The sequence below is a fragment of the Microcaecilia unicolor genome, chromosome 4, assembly GCF_901765095.1.
Source record: "Microcaecilia unicolor chromosome 4, aMicUni1.1, whole genome shotgun sequence".
NCBI lineage: Eukaryota > Metazoa > Chordata > Amphibia > Gymnophiona > Siphonopidae > Microcaecilia > Microcaecilia unicolor.
This window is the reverse complement of record NC_044034.1, coordinates 11,503,429-11,522,929: the sequence shown is the minus strand read 5'-3', so window position 1 is coordinate 11,522,929 and position 19,501 is coordinate 11,503,429. Positions and strand designations below refer to the sequence as shown.

Below are 19,501 nucleotides of genomic sequence, written 5' to 3'. Positions count from 1 at the left end.
GACTTTCTTTTTAAAATTTCCGTGCAAGTGTCTGGTCACATACCACTCTGAAAAGTTTGTGTTTTATGATCCATCCCAACTCGAGACATTTATTACATCTAGGAAGACTGTTGGAATAGTAATTCCAACTAATGATGTTGTTTGAAATTGGAATATAGTGTCCTCTGTACACCTCTGCCACTCTTTTTGAAATTGTTTATTTCCTATTAATATACCTTCAATGATGTTTGTATTTTGAACTCCCCACTTGTGGACTTGTATTGGTTTGAGGGAATTTTCATGTATGATACATTTTCTTATATTGTAACCTCATTATATCCAATTTTTCTAAACAAGTTTGTAAACTTGAAAAGTTGAAAATCAATAAACAAATTAAACATAAAAAAAAAAAAAAAAAACAAGCGAGTGAGTAAAACGTGGCCTTTAGGCAGGAGAGGGGCGGCCATATTGGTTAGTGCATGCATGGCTCTAGGGGCGGCCATATTGGTCAGTCAGGCTCCTTCCCCTGTGGGTGGCCATCTTGGATAGGGCAAAATGCATGGATCTGGGGGCGGCCATATTGGTCAGAGGCTCCTTCCCCTGTAGGCGGCCATCTTGGGTAGGGCAATTAATAGGATAGCCCTATCATCCTCATTGAGGGCGGCCATCTTGTGGAGGGCAAGTCCTATGAAGGGCTAATCAATGTAGTAGGGTAGGCATAGGCCATATCGGAGGCGGCGGAAGTTTGCCGGGAACAAAAAAAAAATAAATAAATAAAAATAATAATAATAATATAAAATAAAATAAATAAAATAATAATATCTAATATAATAAAACACACCGTGAACGTTCTGAAGACAACGTTCTGTGAAGCCGGAAGCCTTGAAGCTTGAAGCCTGAAGCCTTGAAGCCTTGAAGCCTGAAGCCTTGAAGCCATCTGACGTCACTCCCAGGCTGAGGCTGAAGGGTTCAGCCTGCCGTCTCTGCCCCGCCCTCGCGACAAAACAAACAAATCCGGAAGCGAAACGTCAGGGAAGGAGGCGGCGCTCCCGACGTCTAGCCTTCCCTTCGCTGTGTTCCGCCTTCAAAACAAGGCGGAACACAGCGAAGGGAAAGCTAGACGTCGGGAGCGCCGCCTCCTTCCCTGACGCTTCGCTGCACGAACCGCCACGGAGGTAAAGTTAAAAAGAATAAAAAAAAAAAAAAAGGGATGCATGGATGCGAAGGGGGGGGGGGCATGGATGCGAAGGGGGGGGAGAAGAGGGCGGGCCAGGCTGGGACATGGGAGAGAGCGTAGCATGGATGCGAGGGGGGGGGGATAATGGAAGGGCGAGAGGGGACTTGCTGGAAAAGGATGAATGGAGGCGGCAGGGGACAGAGGAGCATGGAAGGGCATGGATTGGGAGGGCAGGACTCAGGGAGAGAGGGAAATTGCTGGATAGGGAAAAATGGAGGGGCCAGGTGACAGATGAGCATGGATGGGCATGGATTGGGAGGGCAGGACTCAGGGAGAGGGGAATTGCTGGATAGGGATGAATGGAGGGGACAGATGGGCATGGATGGAAATGGATTGCAGAGCAGGCCTCAGGCAGAGAGGGGAAATGCTGGAAAGGGAAAAATGGAGGGGCCAGGTGACAGATGAGCATGGATGGGCATGGATTGCAAGGGCAGGACTCAGGGAGAGGGGAATTGCTGGATAGGGATGAATGGAGGGGACAGATGGGCATGGATGGAAATGGATTGCAGAGCAGGCCTCAGGCAGAGAGGGGAAATGCTGGAAAGGGAAAAATGGAGGGGCCAGTTGACAGAGGAGCATGGATGGGCATGGATTGGAAGGGCAGGACTCAGGGAGAGGGGAATTGCTGGATAGGGATGAATGGAGGGGACAGATGGGCATGGATGGATATGGATTGCAGAGCAGGCCTCAGGCAGAGAGGGGAAATGCTGGATAGGGAAAAATGGAGGGGCCAGGTGACAGATGAGCATGGATGGGCATGGATTGGAAGGGCAGGACTCAGGGAGAGGGGAATTGCTGGATAGGGATGAATGGAGGGGACAGATGGGCATGGATGGATATGGATTGCAGAGCAGGCCTCAGGCAGAGAGGGAAAATGCTGGATAGGGAAATATGGAGGGGCCAGGTGACAGAGGAGCATGGATGGGCATGGATTGGAAGGGCAGGACTCAGGGAGAGGGGAATTGCTGGATAGGGATGAATGGAGGGGACAGATGGGCATGGATGGATATGGATTGCAGGGCAGGCCTCAGGCAGAGAGGGGAAATGCTGGATAGGGATGAATGGAGGGGGCAGGTGACAGACAAACATGGATGGCCATGGATTGGGAGGGCAGGGCTCAGGGACAGAGGGGAATTGCTGGAAAAGGATGATTGGAGGGGGCAGGGGACAGATGGGCATGGATTGGGAGGGCAGGGCTCACACTCTCTCATATACAATGTCTTTCTGACTCTCACTCTCACACACTCTGTCTCACACTGTATCACATTCACTCTCTATGTGCCACACAGTCACTCACACACTCGCTTGGTCTCATACACTCACTCAAACAGAGAATCTGTGTCTCACACACACTCTCTCTCTCGCCCACACACACACACTCTCTCTCACACTGTGTCTCACATACACACTTGCACACACTCTCATTCTCACACACACACTCTCTCACAAACACACTCACACCCAGACTCACGCTCTCTCTCACACAATCACACTTTCACTCTGACTCTCAAACAGTCACTCTCACATACACTCTCCCAAACATACACACTCCGAGGAAAACCTTGCTAGCGCCCGTTTCATTTGTGTCAGAAACGGGCCTTTTTTACTAGTAAATATATAATAAACAATAAGTATAATAAATCTACCAGGGCAACCGGGTATATTTATAATTGTGAAGCGTATAACACTGCTATAATCTTAATAATAAGGGGTTCTGAGCAATTATATATTTCCACCGGCGAGGCAGATATTAACTTGTTATCTTGTAAGTCTATTTAGATCCTTGTCTGTCGGCTACCTTGCATTCCCTCCCCCATCAGAATGGAAGCAGGTACAGATGCGATCAAAACCCGTCCCACACAGGAAGTCAGAGCGGAGGACGGACACAGCGCGTCACCCACGTGGGAAGACGAGCAGACAGGGTACGACGCAACTGAGACGCCACCACCGAGCACTGCAGACAAAAAGAAGCAAGCGAACAAGAAAGCAGCCGCCACCGAAGACGCCATAGCGGCCAAGAAAGACAAGAAAAAGAAAGCCAAAGGAAGGCAAGATGCAGCCACTTCAGGAAGTTGGCCGTTCCCACCAGCATTCCCTGGATGGACAATGCCTCAGAACTTAGCGGATCAGGCGACGGGGAGCTCGGGGCCAGTGGGGCAAGGGCAGCACACGATCGCGCCTCCATGGCCGTATGGGATGGGGCTACCCCCAACATCCACCATACTATGGGGCGTGGCCAGGATTTGGCCCCCCTCCCTTACCAGCCATGGCAGGCGACAGGTGCTGCCCAACACACAGTGGCCTCAGGCAAACCAGACCCTAGTCACAAGGACACTAAACCGGGTAACCCGATACAGGACCCAGCTAAGAGAGACGATACACAGATGCCGGACGCTGCAGGTACGTCCGGTGGCACACATGAGAATGTAACTGTTGAGGTGAATGCTGGGGAGAGAGTGGGCTTGTCTGGAGGTAGCAATGCAGCGATGGTAGGGGAGCACGGCGCACACAATGAAAGAGAGGGCTCCAACACAGGCCAAGGTGCGCTTGCTAGCGGGGTTAAGAATACAAATGACAAAAAAGCGATGTCTTCCATTACATAGAGTTCTTTGTATTCAGAAAGGCCAAACTGAAGAAATGTGTTTTTAGAAGACTTGTAAAAGTTAGGTAATCAGCTGTAAACTTGATTGATTTAGGAAGAGAATTTTGGTGACTTGATAGGAGAAATTAGCAGAGTGAAATCTAAAACCAATATTCAAGCACTAGAATCCCTCTGCCTAACACATTCTAAAGAGAAATTAAGCTAAATACCCTACCGTTGTCTCCCAAGCACCTCTCCCTCTGAGCCAACTGGCCAGCATGCAAGCAAAGACAGTCAGCCATATATGTGACAACCCCCTTCCACCCCCAACAATTACCTGAAAGCACCTTGAAGTCCCTCCCCGCTCCCCTCTGCCTCCCCTCTGTCTCCAGACAAACCCTAGAAGCTGGATTCTCTGCGCTAAGAAGGTGTGACGCATTAACTGCTGTGAGATAGATCAAAGAAAGACCCTGACTCAGAGCTACTGTCCTGCTCTTTAACTTATCACTGGAACTAGACCCAATACTGATCCCAGCAGAAGTAAGGCTAACCAATATACACACAAGATCAGACCACCAGACCCCACACCTAAGAACAAAGTCCCATCACGCACTAAATCATCAGAACACGGTCTTACCAGTAGCCACAGGAAAGAAAGCAAAATGAACACCCCTAAACTACTCCTTCAAAGTGGTTTATATGGTATATTACAGGTACTTATTTGTACTTGGGGCAATGGAGGGCTAAGTGACTTGCCCAGAGTCACAAGGAGCTGCAATGGGAATTGAACCCAGTTCCCCAGGATCAAAGTCCGCATCACTAACCACTAGGTTTCTCCTCCACTATGGGGATCACAGTGTGAAATCTGTGACCCCAGGACACAATGTGATAATAAAGCTACTGATACAGACCTTGTATTCCTGCACAACCTCCTCTATAGGGATCACGGTGTGATATCTGTGATCCTGGGATCTGTCACACACCACACAGATTGCTCTCTGATCCTCTTGACAAAACAGCTTCAGTTTCTCTTCATGCTTCTCACACAAATCCTCCTCTTTGGGTCTCACTGAAGTCTCACTAAGCTTTTTTGCTATTTCTATGACCTTTGCCAGCTGCTTGTTAGATCTGAGGTTCCTCTGCTGAGACATTGCGCTGCACTGGGGACAGGGGAAGTCTGTGTCTCTCTCCTCCCAGGTCTCAGTGATACAGGAGCGACAGAAGTTGTGTCCACAGTCTGTCATCACCGGATCTGTAAAATAATCCAGACAGATAGAACAAGAAGCTACATCTCGCAGACTCTGAGCAGGGTTTGCAGCAGCCATGATTCGTACAGGAAATGATTCAGAGAGCAGGAATTCAGTATGAAAATAAGGAGTGGCTCTGTGGAACAGGATCTTTGTGTAATTTGAAGACACCAGGGCTGTCTGCCCTCCTTCCTGTCTCCTAGTTCCTCCCTTTTTGTCCCAGTTACAGAGACCCAGGGGTCTGGGAGCTGCAGGGAGAACAGCAACCTCTTCCCATGATGCCTTGTTTAGCCAATTACTTTGCATGAAAGGTGCAGGTTGCCTGCTTCAAAATCACATTACTTGATTGCTGATTCGGCTCCTTTTGAGAATAGCTTATGGTCTGATTTCAGATTAATAGATGATAACTTATTATTAAACTGTGTTTCACTGAGTGTAAAATGGTGGTACTCAGGGCATCTGGGCATTCAGAAACTCTTTGTCCTCTGCAGTGATCTCTTTCTCAGCTGGCTGTGGGAAAGAGAGGATGGTTGCCAGGTGGAAAATTTTTCTCCACCCAAATCAGCCCAAATCCAGCCCAAAACCCGCCCAAAGTCAAACCCCGCCCCTGACACCCCCACCCCCGCCGTCATCAACCCCGCCCCCGCCGTCACCGGCCCCGCCTCTTCCATCACCGGCCCCGCCTCCCCACCATCGGCCCCGCCCAGAACGTCACTAACCCCGCCCAAAACGTCACTAGCCCCGCCCCCAAGGCCCGAAAAAAAAACCACTCAAAAAACCGCCGAAAGACCCCAAAACAAGCCCAAAAAACCGCAACCCGCTGCGGGCAAAAATTGCCTGCGGCGGGTCGCGGAAAACCGCCCAATTGGGCGGGAAAACCACCCACCTGGCAACACTGAAAAGAAAAAGACAGTGTTTACCCCACCCACCCTGGGGGGAGGGGGGACACAGGCAGACTGGCTGCATCTTCAGATTAGTTCCCAGCTCCCACCAAAGCCAACCTTGCTCCCCTCTCCTGGCTGGACTTCCTGGGCACTGGGATTCAGTCACTCTAAGCTATGGGATTATGCACTCTTATTTGTAACAATTGTAAAATTATTATTCTGTTAATATGATTGCTATGATATTCCATGTACCCATCTGTATCTATATTCTGAAATTCTTATCCTATAATGTGTACGTGTTGTTATAACATTTTGTAAGCCACATTGAGCCTGCAAATAGGTGGGAAAATGTGGGATACAAGTGCAGCAAATAAATAATTAATTAACTCCCAGGAAAAATCTGTGGAAGTATAAAAAAGCGGCAAACAGAAAATCAAATGAAACAGCTTTTATTTTGAATATTCATATTGTCAATGTTTAAGAATTTAAGACAGTTCATTAAACGACAGCGAGATTGAACAGAAATTACTTAGAAGCATAACGAGTCCCTGCCCCACTGAGCTTACAGTCTCATTTAATATACCTCATGGTTAAAGCTTCTCCAGAGTTTAGAGCTGTATTTACGACAGATCATAAAAGACAGTCTGGCTGCCATGCAAGTGCTATTTAAGGAGCCAAGAAGGGCTCCTGGCCAGTTAAATAGTGCTAAGACAGCGAAGCGCTAATATTCAGTGTGAGATAGCCGGTTATCTCTGTTGAATATTAACGTTCAGTGCGCAGTAGATAACTAGCTATATCTTGCGATATAACCGGCTATCTGTGAATATTCAAACGCTGACTGGCTAAGTTTAGCAGCAAAAATAGGCCACCTAAATAGCAGGCTACCTGAATAGGAGGCCCGAAAGCTGGTCTGGAAGGGCCTAGTTAAATGAGGGCTGGGCCCGTTCGAGTCGGCTCTGAGGCATGATGGGAGGAAGCATGGGCTCTGCCGAGAGGCCGCAGGGCCGTGATTGGTGAGGTTGAAAGAGGCAGCTATCCTAGCGAGAGGCTAGGCTGCCTATTGGCCGGAGTAAGGAGGTGAGGCGGGGTGAAGAGATAAAAAGGGGGCGGCGACGGATGCCAGGGCATTGGCCATCCTCGGAGGTGGTTTGCGGAGCGGAGGCATTTGCGGGGCAACATGGCGGATGGAGCGATGGAGACGGGAGAGGAAGACAGGGGAGCAGAGGTGTCCTTCTGTGCAAGTGACTCGCTGGAGAGGAGCCCAGAGGCAGTGAGTTCTGGGGGGGACTGTAGGCCCTCGGAGGTCAAAGGAAATAGCGAGAACCGCTATAGCAGCAGATAGAGCCGTGGGGGGGGGGGGGGGGGAAGCGACAGAAATATACCAGCCACGTCAGTGCAAGCAGGACAGGGAGTGCGCAGAGGCGGGGGTTGGGGCCAAAAGAGGAAGAAGTGTAGGGAGGCCAGAAGGCCGTGGGGAGGAGAGGGGGAGTGAGCACGTTCGGTGTTGGAGGTGCGGTACATTCAAGGGATACAATGGCTTCCCCGCTGGGGGGAGCCGGCGGCAGGAAGGGGGAGGAGATAAGAGTTCGGGGGCAGGGTATACAGGGAGCGGGGGCGGGGCGCTTCCACAACAAGCGCGAGCACAGGCTGGGGGTGTGGGTGGAGAAGGGAGTGCCACAGGTGCAGGCACATCCATAGCAGCGAGTTCAGTAATGGGTGGATTCGGGGAGGGGTTTCCCCCGGGTGCGAGTGGGGCCATGATGGGGTGGGGCCCGTACCAATGGGGTGCGTGGCCCACGTTTGGGATGCCCCCGTGGGCAGCACAGGCCGCGTGCCAGTGGGCGGCCCCATGGGGCGGGGCATCTTCATCGGCGGACAGGTGGGCGTGTCCAGGAAGCAGCGGGTTAGGTGCATGGGAAGCAGGTTTGGACACAAGATGAGCTGGCCCTGCTGCTCTCCCCCCTTTGTCTTTGCAGGTGCAAGGTGACGTCATAGGTACAGGAGACCACGCGACAGGACGGCCCGGACAGGAGCCTGAGCAGCCCGAGACAGCAAGGGCGGGACGATCCGAGACCAGAAGGATGGTAGGACGAGAGTGGCCGCCAGCGAGTGTGGAGAGCGCAGTGCAGGTGGAAGGTGCGGCAGGAAGTGGCCCGGCATCAGCGGAGGGGACAACGATCTCAAGTGCTGGAGCATCTGGATTTGTTAATAGTGGGCGCTGTCAAAAGGAGAGGGGGAGGAGGGGGCGACGCAGGCGGCGGGGGAGGGGTAAGAGGGACAGGACATCTTCCTCGTCTTCTGGCTCCTTCTCTACTGCTTCTACATCCTCCTCCTCTATCTCAGGCCGAGGGCGGGGAGTCAGGAGGGGCCGCGGTGGCAATCCCGGGGGTGAAAGCGAGAGGGCCGCCAGCTTTAGTGGCGCTGTCGGAGTTGTGGGAACAAGTACCACAATCATGGCGACGGAGGATTCAGCAACGAAAGTGCATTGACATATTTAGGCTGTTGGAAGGTAGAAAGCCTAGGCGGGGTAAGAAGCGTGATAAGAAGGCAGAGGCAGGGAAGGAGCACAATATGGCAAAGACGATAGTCAATTGGATGCGTTCCTTTTTACGCTTAGCGTTTGGGGGCAGCGGGGCCAGGGTCAGTATGGCCTCTTGTTGGCATATGCGGATTCGGTTCTGGATGCGTTTCAGCGTTTTGGGGGTTGGGCTTGGTTAAACTATGACGAAGCTTTTCGGGACAAGATGGAGGAGAACTTGCACATGTCGTGGGGGACCCAGGATATCAATTTATGGTTAGTCCACATGGCACCCCGCGCAGTGGGGGCGGGGGGAGTAGGAAGGGGGGGTTCCGCAGGCCTCGAGTAATCGGCCCTTTCAGACCACAAGAAGAGGTGAGGGCGGTGTTGTTGGGGCCGGGCCAGGCGCACCGGCAGATGTGTGCTGGCGGTTTAATCGAGCGGCATGTCTTTTCCCAGACTGTAAATTCCGACATGCCTGTTCCACGTGTGGGCAGGTACACGCGGCGGTTAAATGTACTAGGAAAGGAGTGGGAGGGTGCACTCCTCGCTAAGTGAGCGGATGGGGCGAGCCCCCACGCCGGTGCAGGTCGATGCGATGCTGCCATGGGTCCATCGATATCCGGCGCGGTAGGCAGCTGAATCACTGGAGCGCAGTTTTCGGGAGGGGTTTATTATTCCTTATCAAGAACGGGTACATAAGCACCGCTACGCTGGGAAAAGACCAAAGGTCCATCAAGCCCAGCACTCTGTCTCCAACAGCGGCCAATCCAGGCCCCAAGAACCTGGCAAAAACCCCCCAAATTTAATAACGATCAATGGACTTTTCCTTCAGGAATCTGTCCAGACCCCCTTTAAACTCAGCAAGGCCAGCAGCCGTCACTATCTTCTCCGGCAATGAATTCCAGAGTCTAACTACGCGCTGAGTAAAGAAAAACTTTCTCCAATTTGTTTTAAACCTACCACATTCTAATTTCGTCTTGTGTCCCCTGGTTCTATTATTGTTAGAAAGTGTAAACAAACGCTTCACATCTGTTACTCTACCCCGCTCTAGTGTCAACTTGGGTGCGGAACTCTGTGTCGATCTCTAGACTGAGGGATGTGGTGCACATGAAATTGGATGAGGAGTTGAGTTTGTGTCGGATCGCGGGGCCATTTGATGATCCCCCTTTTTCTCCTTTCATGATCTCCCCGCTGGCGGTGATCCCGAAGAAAACACTGGGAAAATTTCGCCTCATCCACAACCTCTCTTACCCGGAGGGCAAGTCAGTGAATACGGTTATCCCCAAAGATTGCTGTTCGGTCCAGTACACCTCATTCGACTGTGCGGTGTGGATAGTGCGCCAGTGCGGCGTGGGTGCTCAGTTGGCGAAGGTGGATATTGAGGCGGCCTTTCGGCTGCTTTCGGTGCACCCATCCTCGTTTCCCTTGCTCGGTTTTCATTTCGACAGTGCCTTTTAATTGGATCGATGTTTGCTGATGGGTTGTTCGGTGTCCTGCGTCTATTTTGAGTGCTTTGTGCACTGGGTGACAGCACAGAGGGCGGGTCTCGATACGTTAGTGCATTACCTGGATGACTTCTTGTTTATAGGGGCACCGGAAGGGGGGAATTGTGGTCGATTACTAGCGGCCTTCATGGCGGTAGCAGCGGAGTTTGGTATCCCATTGGCCTCGGACAAAACGAAGGGTCCAGTTTCGGTTTTGACGTTTCTGGGTATTGAGATCGACGCTGAACGGATGGTGGCGTGGTTACCGCGGGGGAAGGTAGAACAGCTAGAGGCGCAGATCGTAGGGGTGCTACAGGCAAAAAAAGGCCACCCTCAAGGCCATTCAGTCCTTATTAGGCAGTTTAAATTTGGCTTGTAGAGTGCTCCCGATGGGGCGTGCCTTTTTGAGGCGCCTGGCGGTGGCAACTTCAGGGATATCACAGCCACATCACCATATTCGCCTGGCGGTGGGGGTGCGCAGAGATTTACGGATGTGGTTGGAATTCTTGGCTGAGTTCAATGGCACGTTAGCGTTGCAGAGCGAAGTAGTGGCTCATGCTGATCTCCAGTTGTTTACCGATGCAGTGAGGGGTTCCGGTTTTGGGGTGTATTGTGCAGGTGCCTGGTGCTCGGCTCCTTGGCCGGACCAGTGGGTGGCGTCTGGGATCACAAAAAACATTACATTCTTAGAGCTGCTTCCGTTTGTCGTCGCATGCGAGTTGTGGCCGGGAGGACTGCGGAATAAGAGCATCGTGGTATGGTGTGACAACCGAGGGGTAGAGGAGGTGGTGAACAAGCAGACTGCATGCTGTTTATTAGTGAATTCCCTAATACGGGATCTGGTGCTGTGCTGTTTACATTTGAATGTGCATTTACGGGCGCGGCATGTTCCGGGGATGGCTAATCGGGTGGCTGACGCGCTGTCTCGTTTTCAATTTCAGACGTTCAGGACCTTGGCGCCAGGGGCGGATCGGGATGGGCAGCAGATGCTGGAGCAGCTTTGGCGACTCAGAGACCTGAGGTGTGGCGGATGTTGAAGGCTTCGGTAGCGCCAGTCACGTGGACAGCTTATGTATGGGGTTTTGACAGGGTGACTGGTTTTCTCAACAGCCAGGGTTGGTTGGAGGGGCGGGTTTCCGATGAGTGTTAGCAGCATACATCGCGCGTGCCAAGGAGCTTGGTAGTTAGCGCAGCGCGGTCAGAAGGCATCTGGCGGGTTTTATGTTTTTCAGCAAGGCGTTTGGATGGGGTGTGCTGGTTTCCCAGTTTTTGATCGGTAGCGCGTTGAAGGGCTGGGGGAGGTCAGTGCCTCCAGTGGGGGACACGCGTCGGCCTATCATGCACGGGCTATTAGTGCGGCTGTTACAGGGGGTGGGCCAGGTGGCCTGGTCAGGTTTCGAGGTTAGGCTCTTCCGCACCGCCTTTGCTTTGGCATTCTATGAGGCTTTTCGGGTGGGAGAGCTAGTAGAGCGATGTAGGGCCGTGGCCGTGTGTACTGGCCTATTGCGCGATAATGTCTGTATACAGGATGGGCAGTTACGCATCAGATTGCTGTGGTCAAAAATGGACCAAAGAGGAGTAGGCAGCACGATATTGTGTTGAGGGGGGTTCCGAGTGCGGACTACTGTCCAGTAGCATTGTTAGAGGCTTACTTAGTGGTCCGCCCCACGGGTCCTAAATCTTTGCTGGTGCATGCGGATGGGGAGGTGTTGACGAGATACCAATTTGTGGTGGTGTTGCGCCAATGTCTCACGGGTGTGGGGGAAGATCTGAGGCATTTTGGTACACATTTGTTCCGTATCGGCAGGACTAGGGGCGGACGCTATCGGAAGCATAGGCAGGTGGCCATCAGGAGTGTATCGAGGTTATATCAGGCCGGACTGAGGGATTGATAGGGGAGAGCATGCGGGGACCGGTTCGGTGGGGGGAGGGGGGAGGTTAGTGGGTGTGTAGCCGCCTGGCACTATTGCTGGTCTGCATGTTGTTGGTTGGCTCCCCTTTGTAGGTGGTGGTGTCATCTACTCAGTATGGATTGTCAGGCATTCCTTTGTCCATTGGGCCGGCGTTTGGGCAGCGAAGTGCCCAGGAGGACTCCACCTGGGATTGGCACCACGTGGCATCCAAATATCGTGGTGGGGTGAGCACGGAATGCGGTGGAGTCAGCTCACGTCATTGCTGCATCAGTTGCGAGGAAGGCATCGACATCCTCGAATGTTGCTGATACATTTGGAGGACAACAATGTGGACAGTCTGACGGGCAAGAGGCTGATTGATACGGTGAAGGACGACTTGCGCCTGGTAATGATTTGGTACCCGGATACCACATTGATTTGGTCTGATATCATTCCCAGGCCGGCCCGTAAGTGGCGGCAGGGTTTGAGCAAGATAAACAGGCAGGTGGGTGTTTGGGTTATGGCCGGGGGGGGGGGGGGGGTTCAAATAAATGTAAACCCCCTAGTCGTGGAGCAGGTAAATTACAATAATTAAAGAAATAAATATATAGGAATGTCACAGTTTCAAATACGGTTCCCAAATAAACTCCACTTAACCAAGGGATTTGACAAGAAAAAAAATATTATTAAATATTTTATTAAATGATAAAATAAATAGAAACACTCGTTGGTTCTGTTCCTTAATGTTGGTACCAATTATTAAAGTTTGCTAGTATTGCACAAAAATAGTGCAAGGTGTTAAATACTTTGTGATAAGGTTACAAAGGCAGTAAGATGTTCAAAACTACAATTACAGTTACCAAGACCCCAACCCCACTGCTGCAATAACATAAAACATCCCAAATATGTACACAACCCCAATTATTGTACTCAGATCTGATATATATATGTATTTTCAATTTGTGTGCACACAATAATGTTACCGGTGTATCAAATCTTCACTAGCATCGCTGCTCTCTTGCGTTGAGTACCTTGGTCTTCTCCACATCCACATCTCCTCGGTTGGTGAGGTCAGCTCACTGGCTCAGGAACTCCAGGATACCTACTGCTCTGACTCAACGAACTAAAAAAATGAAAATCCTGACTCCCTGTGCTCGGTGTGTGTGTGTGCTAACCTCAATCAGTATTTTCTTTGGCAAGGGACCTTGTGGGCTAACTAAATTCAAATAAAAAGATAAGCAGGGGAAATTCCTATCTAGCCCTCCCAAAACATGACCCCTTTTTCTTTTACTTTGTTATACACCCACCCGCTACTCACACTGATGGACTGCTAAACTAAATCTCCTAAAGGCAGGCCCTTAACTGCAGGCACTCACAGGGCTCGAGGCTTAGGCTGGGCAGCTCTTTCCCCAGGGCAGGCTCGCTTAGGTGCGGACACTCGAACCAGCAGGCTTCTGTGCTGGATCCTCCGCAGGCAGACACTCACGCTGGCAGACACTCTGAAAAAAAGTTCCTTTTTGAGTCTGGGCACTCAGTGCAGGGGGGGGTGTCTCTCTCCTTGTGGGGCTTCTTCCCTTTCCGGATAGGCCTCTTCTTTACAGGACAGGCATTCACACGGCCAGCTTTCTCCTCTCTGGACAGGCAAGCACATACACGGAGGGATGCGCTGGGTGGACTTCTCTCTGGGATTCAGGGACTTTGCCACGGTGCTCTCTATTCAGCTCTGCACTGCTCCCAACATGTCTCAGTTCCCCTGTGTGGTCCCTCTTCCTCCTCTGCTTCTCTGTCTGAAGAATGGCCTCTGTGGCTACTGCTACAGCTCCTCTTTTGCTCCCAGCTCGCTCCAGACCCCCTTCTCCTCCTCCTCTGTTCCTGTCTGCTTTAGTGCCCAGCCCCTTACAGGACTCACCAGTTCTCTCTCTTCATCTGGGGTTCGTCAGTGGGTCCTTCTCTTCCAGCCTGCAGCTCACTCCTGCTTGGGTTTGATCTTCTTCTCCTCCAGCTTGCAGCTGCCTCTTCTTGTCTGAGCATGCCCTTCTCTGCCCCAGCTTGCACACTCCTGCCTGGATCCAATCTTCCCCTCTCAGAGCATGCTTTCCGCCTCCTCTCTTTGTCTGGGCTTGCCTTTCTCTCTCCCAGGTTGCATCTGGACTGCTCTTCTTTTCTTTGCTCCACCCCTCCTGTCCCCTGGATTGGCTTGAAATTTGCGCCAATCTATGGGTCAGACTGCCTCCTGCCACTTCATTGGTTCAAATTCATGCCCTTTAGCAGATCCTGGCTCCTATTGGCTGCCTTCCACACTGCCCCTCAAGATTGCCTTACATGCCCCTCAAGCTCCCAGCTCTCCCTGGGGTCTCCGACAGCAAATCAGAAGCACAGTTGCCAGGTGGGCGGTTTACCCTGCCCAATTGGGCGGTTTTCCGTGACCCGCTGCGGGAAATATTTGTCCACTGTGGGTCGCGGTTTTTTGGGCTATTTTGGGGGGGGGTTTCCGCTGTTTTTTGTGTGGTTTTTTGGTCCGCGGGGGCGGAGCTAATGATGTTTTGGCCGGGGTTTGATGATGTTTTGGGCGGGGTTGATGACGTTTTGGGCAGGGCTGATGACGGTGGAGGTGGAGCTGATGACGGCGGAGGCAGGGTTTATGACGGTGGGGGCGGGGTTGATGACAGCGGGGGCGAGGTGTTAACTTTTTGGGTGGGTTTGGGGACCGGGTAACTGGCAACACTGGCCACCAGCTCAACCTCAGTATTCTCTCTATCTACCAGGTGGATGGTCATAACTCTGCAGCTCTCTGGATTTGAGACTCCTCGCTCGTTCCCTCAGGATGAATTGAGGTGCCCACGGGGTTGAGCACTCTGTTAAGTTGAGCAGGGATACCTGGTGGTGCCAGGTCCCTCCCTTTCTCCCCCACGCCCGCTGGTTCCTTCCCTGGATACGTGAGTGGTACTCTCCTAATTTAAAAAAAAAAGGAGCTTTTTTCTTTACTTCACTTTCCTGTGTGCAGCCTTGCAGTAAGCATAAGTCTGCTGCAGATACGGGGGGGGGGGGGGGGAGCTGTTGTTTTAGCCGGGCTTGTGGGGGGGGCTGAGTGTTCTCTGAGCACATGGCAGCCCCGTCCGAATCTGTAAAACGCTGCTCCCAGTGTGGAAACCAGAGAGCAGCGTCGGGCACTTGTGATGTCTGCCCTCTGGGATCTTCAGGGCAGGCTGCATCGACATCGGGGTAGGAGCGGCCGGAGCGGGTCGCAGGGCAGGCAGCCCCATTGTCCGCATCCTCCGGGCGTCCTTCCCACCTGGCGGCAGATGATTTTGGCGCTGTCGCGCCTTTAAAAGGGCAGGAGGCTGTAGAATCAGCATCGGCTCAGCGTGGGCATAAATCAGCTGATTCTCGATCAGCTGGGGCCGGAGCGCTGAGTTCAGGCGCCAGAGGAGCGGAGGCGAAATCTGTGCTGGCTCGAGGTTTTTCCCGTGCAAAGATGGAGTGAGTGCCATCTTGGATTCGGGGGGAGAGCCGTTTTTTGGGCCTCCCCTTGCCGTGGGGCAGTCCCTGCCTTGGGCAGGAGGTCAGACTGGGGAATCGGGAATGCCCTTTTCTCCCGAGTTTGTTCTCCTCTTGCATAGAGCCTTTTTGCTAAAAAGGTCCAGGGGGATGCTGGACAGTGATTATGGCTTTAGGACCTCTCAGGATGATCCCTCGGCATCTCCTCCTTTTTTGCCTAAAAGGCATTGCTTGGACTTGCAGGAGGCGGAAGCTCTCTCAGTGGGTTCTGATGTAGATGACGGCCGGCTGACCCCGGTCTGTTTTGATGGAGGAGGAGCAGTCGCAGTTTGGAGGAGCTGATGATCCCACTGCAGCTCGGTTGTTTCAGCAGGATGAATTGGCGAGCCTAATTGTCAGCGCCTTGGAAGTTCTGAATATCTCGGCGCCGGACAGCAGTGGTTCGGCGCCATCTATAATGTCAGGGACTAAGAGGCCGCCTCGTACTTGTCACATTCATGGTGCTATGAAGGTGCTCATTGCGGCGCAATGTGACACTCCGGAGGCAGGGTTACGCGTGGCAAGAGCTGTGACGTGTTTATATCCGCTTCCAGAAAGAGAATGAGAAGGGTTGCAGTTACCCGCAGTAGATTCTTTGATCACAGCAGTGACTAAGAGAACTACTTGCCAGTGGAAGGTGGGACGGCCCTTAAGGACCCTCAGGAGAGGAAGTTAGAGTCTTCCTTAAAGGCTTCCTTAGAAGTAGCAGCATTGTGCTTGCAGCCCGAGCATGTCTGGTGGCAAAATTGCCTTCGCTCGAGTCTGGTCTCGCGTATTTGGCGGACTTGTTGTACAATATTCTTCTGGCTTCGGCCAAGGAGGTGACCCTTTCAGTGGTGGCTCGCCATTGGCTGTGGCTTCGTCACTGGTCGGCAGATACAGCTTCCAAGTCTCGTTTTGCTCGTTTACCCTTTAAGGGCAAGCTGCTGTTTGGAGATGAGCTGGATCAGATTTTTAAAGATCTAGGTGACTCGAAGGGGCGTCGTTTACCAGAGGACAGGCCTAGAGCTGCGTCTCGCGCTGGTCCTTCTCGGACATGGTTTCGGAAGGCAAGGCGTTATCGCCCAGGCAGGTCGGTGGCCTTCTCTAAATCTAATTTTTCTCAGAAGCAACAGCCGTCACTTTCGTATGGAGACTCTGCGGGCCATGATAGCAGCATTTCAGCCGGGGGAGTTTCTTACTTCCCTCGATCTCAAGGAAGCTTACTTGCACATTCCCATTTGGCCGCCTCACCATCGGTTTCTTTGGTTTGCTGTGCTGGGTCAACACTTTCAGTTTCAGGCCCTTCCTTTCGGCCTGGCTATTGCTCCTCGGACATTTTCCAAGGTTATGGTAGTGGTCGCAGCGTTTCTGCAACAGGACGGGGTGCAAGTGCACCCATATCTCAATGACTGGTTGATACGAGCTCTGTCTTTTCGGGACAGCGTCCAGGCGACAGACAGGGTCGTCGCTGTACTGCGGTCGTTGGGATAGGTCGTCAACTTGGACAAGAGTCATTTGGTTCCATCTCAGTCCCTGGAATACCTTGGAGTTCTCTTCGACACCCGGGTGGGCAGAGTCTTCTTGCCAGAAAGCCGGAGATTGAAACTGCAGCAGTAGGTACAGGGGCTGCTGAGCATGCTGGCGCCCAAGGCCTGGGACTATGTTCAGGTGTTGGGGTCCCTGGCAGCCATGTTGGAAGTGGTTCCATCGGCCAGGAGTCACATGAGGTGTCTGCAGCAGTCCCTATTGAGCCGCTGGTCTCCAGTATTGGAGGATTACTCAGTCCAATTATCATGGGAACCTATGGTCAGGATGGAAATGCGTTGGTGGCTTTGAACCGACAAGTTGAATCTGGGGATGCCCCTGTCGGTAACTGACTGGATAGTGGTGATGACAGATGCCAGCCTTTCCGGATGGGGGGCTCATTGTCGGGGGTTCATGGCACAGGGGACGTAGTCTCCGACAGAGGCAGCTTGGTCCATCAATCGGTTGGAACTGAGGGCGGTGCACCTTGCGTTACTAGCCTTTCACGCGGAGGTAGCAGAGAGGCCGGTTCGTGTTCTTTCTGACAACGCAATGGCAGTAGCCTATATCAATCGGCAGGGGGGCACCAGGAGTGCTCTACTGGCCAAGGAGGCAGCGTGGCTTTGTCAGTGGGCAGAGGAGCACTTGACTCAGCTCTCGGCAGCCCACCTAGCGGGGAACTCTCAACACAGAAGTGGATTTTCTGAGCCGCCATATGTTGGATGCGGGGGAGTGGGAGCTGTCCGATCAGGCGTTTTCGTTAATCACGAGTTATTGGGGAGTTCCAGTTTGGGATCTGATGGCATGAGCGTTCAATGCTAAAGTGCTGCAATTTTTCAGCCGCGGCAGGGATCTCCAGTCTCAGGGGATCGATGCGCTTCTTCAGCCTTGGCCTCAAACAGTTCTTCTGTATGTTTTTCCTCCGTGGCCAATGATAGGCAGGATTTTGGGACGAGTGGTGAATCATCCGGGTCGGGTGATCTTTGTGGGGCCAGATTGGCCCAGACGCCCATGGTACGCAGATCTGGTACGTCTGCGGGTCGACAAGCCGTTATGGCTGCCTGCTCATCGGGGGCTGTTGGTTCAAGGTCCCATCCTTAAGGAGGATCCCTCCCCATTTGGTCTTTCGGCCTGGCTATTGAAAGGGGTAGCAATGTATGTAAATGAGAACCTTGGCTCAGATAGGCTGCAAATATTGCAGGAGACAAAACCTCGATTGGAATCCTTGTGGATTAAAATTCCACGGGAAAAGGGATGGTGATAGGAGTGTACTACCGTCCGCCTGGCCAAGACGAGCAGACGGACGCAGCAATGTCAAGGGAAATTAGGGAAGTGAATAAAAAGGGCAATGTAATATTAATGGGTGACTTCAATTATCCGGATATAGACTGGGTGAATGAAACATTGGTACACGCAAGGGAGGTGAAATTTCTTGATGAAATCAAGGACGGCTTCATGGAACAGCTGGTTCAGGAGCCGACGAGAGAAGGGAAAATACTAGACTTAATCATTAGCGGGGCTCATGATCTGGTTCGGGGGGTAACGGTGCAGGGCCGCTTGATAACAGTGATCATAATATGATCAGTTTTGATATTGGCTACGAAGTAAGTGAACACAGGAAATCAAATACACTAGCGTTTAACTTTAAAAAGGGAGACTACGATAAAATGAGGAGAACGGTGAAAAAAAGACTGAAGGGAGCAGCTGAAAGGGTAAAAAACTTGAATCAGGCGTGGATGCCGTTCAAAAACATCATCCTAGAAGTACAGGACAAATATATTCCGCGTATTAGAAAAAGAGGAAAAAAGACCAAACGTCAGCCAGCGTGGCTAAACGGTAAGGTAAAGGAAGCTATTAGAGCCAAAAAACAATCCTTCAGAAAATGGAGAAGGGAACCGATGGAAGACAATAAGATAAAGCATAAGGAATGTCAAGCCAAATGCAAAAAGGAGATGAGGGCTAAGGAGGACTTTGAAAAAAAGTTAGCGTTAGAAGCGAAAACACATAGCAAAATTTTTTTTAGGTATATTAAAAGCAGAAAGCCGGCTAAAGAATCGGTAGGGCCGCTGGACGACGGTGGTGTTAAAGGGGCGATCAGGGAAAACAAAGCTGTAGCGGAGAAATTAAATGAATTCTTTGCTTCGGTCTTCACTGAGGAGGATTAGGGAGGGATACCGGTGCCGGAAAAGGTATTTGAAGCGGACGAGTCAGAAAGACTAAATGATTTCTCTGTAAACTTGGAGGATGTAATGGGGCAGTTCTGCAAACTAAAAAGTAGTAAATCGCCGGGACCGGATGGTATTCATCCCAGAGTATTAATAGAGCTGAAAAATGAACTTGTGGAGCTACTGTTAGTAATACGCAATTTATCCCTAAAATCAGGTGTGGTACCGGAAGATTGGAGGGTGGCCAATGTAACGCCGATTTTTAAAAAGGGTTCCAGAGGAGATCTGGGAAATTATAGACCGGTGAGCCTGACGTCAGTGCCGGGAAAAATGGTGGAGGCTATTATTAAGAATAAAATTACAGAGCACATACAAAAACATGGGCTACTGAGACAAAGTCAGCACGGATTTAGTGAAGGGAAGTCTTGCCTCACAAATCTACTGCATTTTTTCGAGGGGGTGAACAAA

At 51.6% G+C, this 19,501-nt stretch overlaps 1 protein-coding gene across 6 annotated transcripts in view; it reads right to left on the bottom strand.

Moving 5' to 3' along the window:
- LOC115468286 (E3 ubiquitin-protein ligase TRIM39-like) overlaps positions 1–19,501 on the bottom strand; it is an 875,973-nt gene that overhangs the window by 27,137 nt on the left and 829,335 nt on the right. Inside the window, exon 1 of one of the 6 annotated variants that reach the window (XM_030199899.1) lies at positions 4,709–5,180. The exons of 4 other annotated variants lie outside the window; for them this stretch is intronic. In XM_030199899.1, coding sequence (XP_030055759.1) covers positions 4,709–5,122 — 414 coding nt within the window. In that variant the 5' untranslated portion in view covers positions 5,123–5,180. Of the gene's footprint in view, positions 1–4,708; positions 5,181–19,501 lie in introns of those variants that run through there. One more of the 6 variants, XM_030199893.1, reaches the window with a different exon arrangement.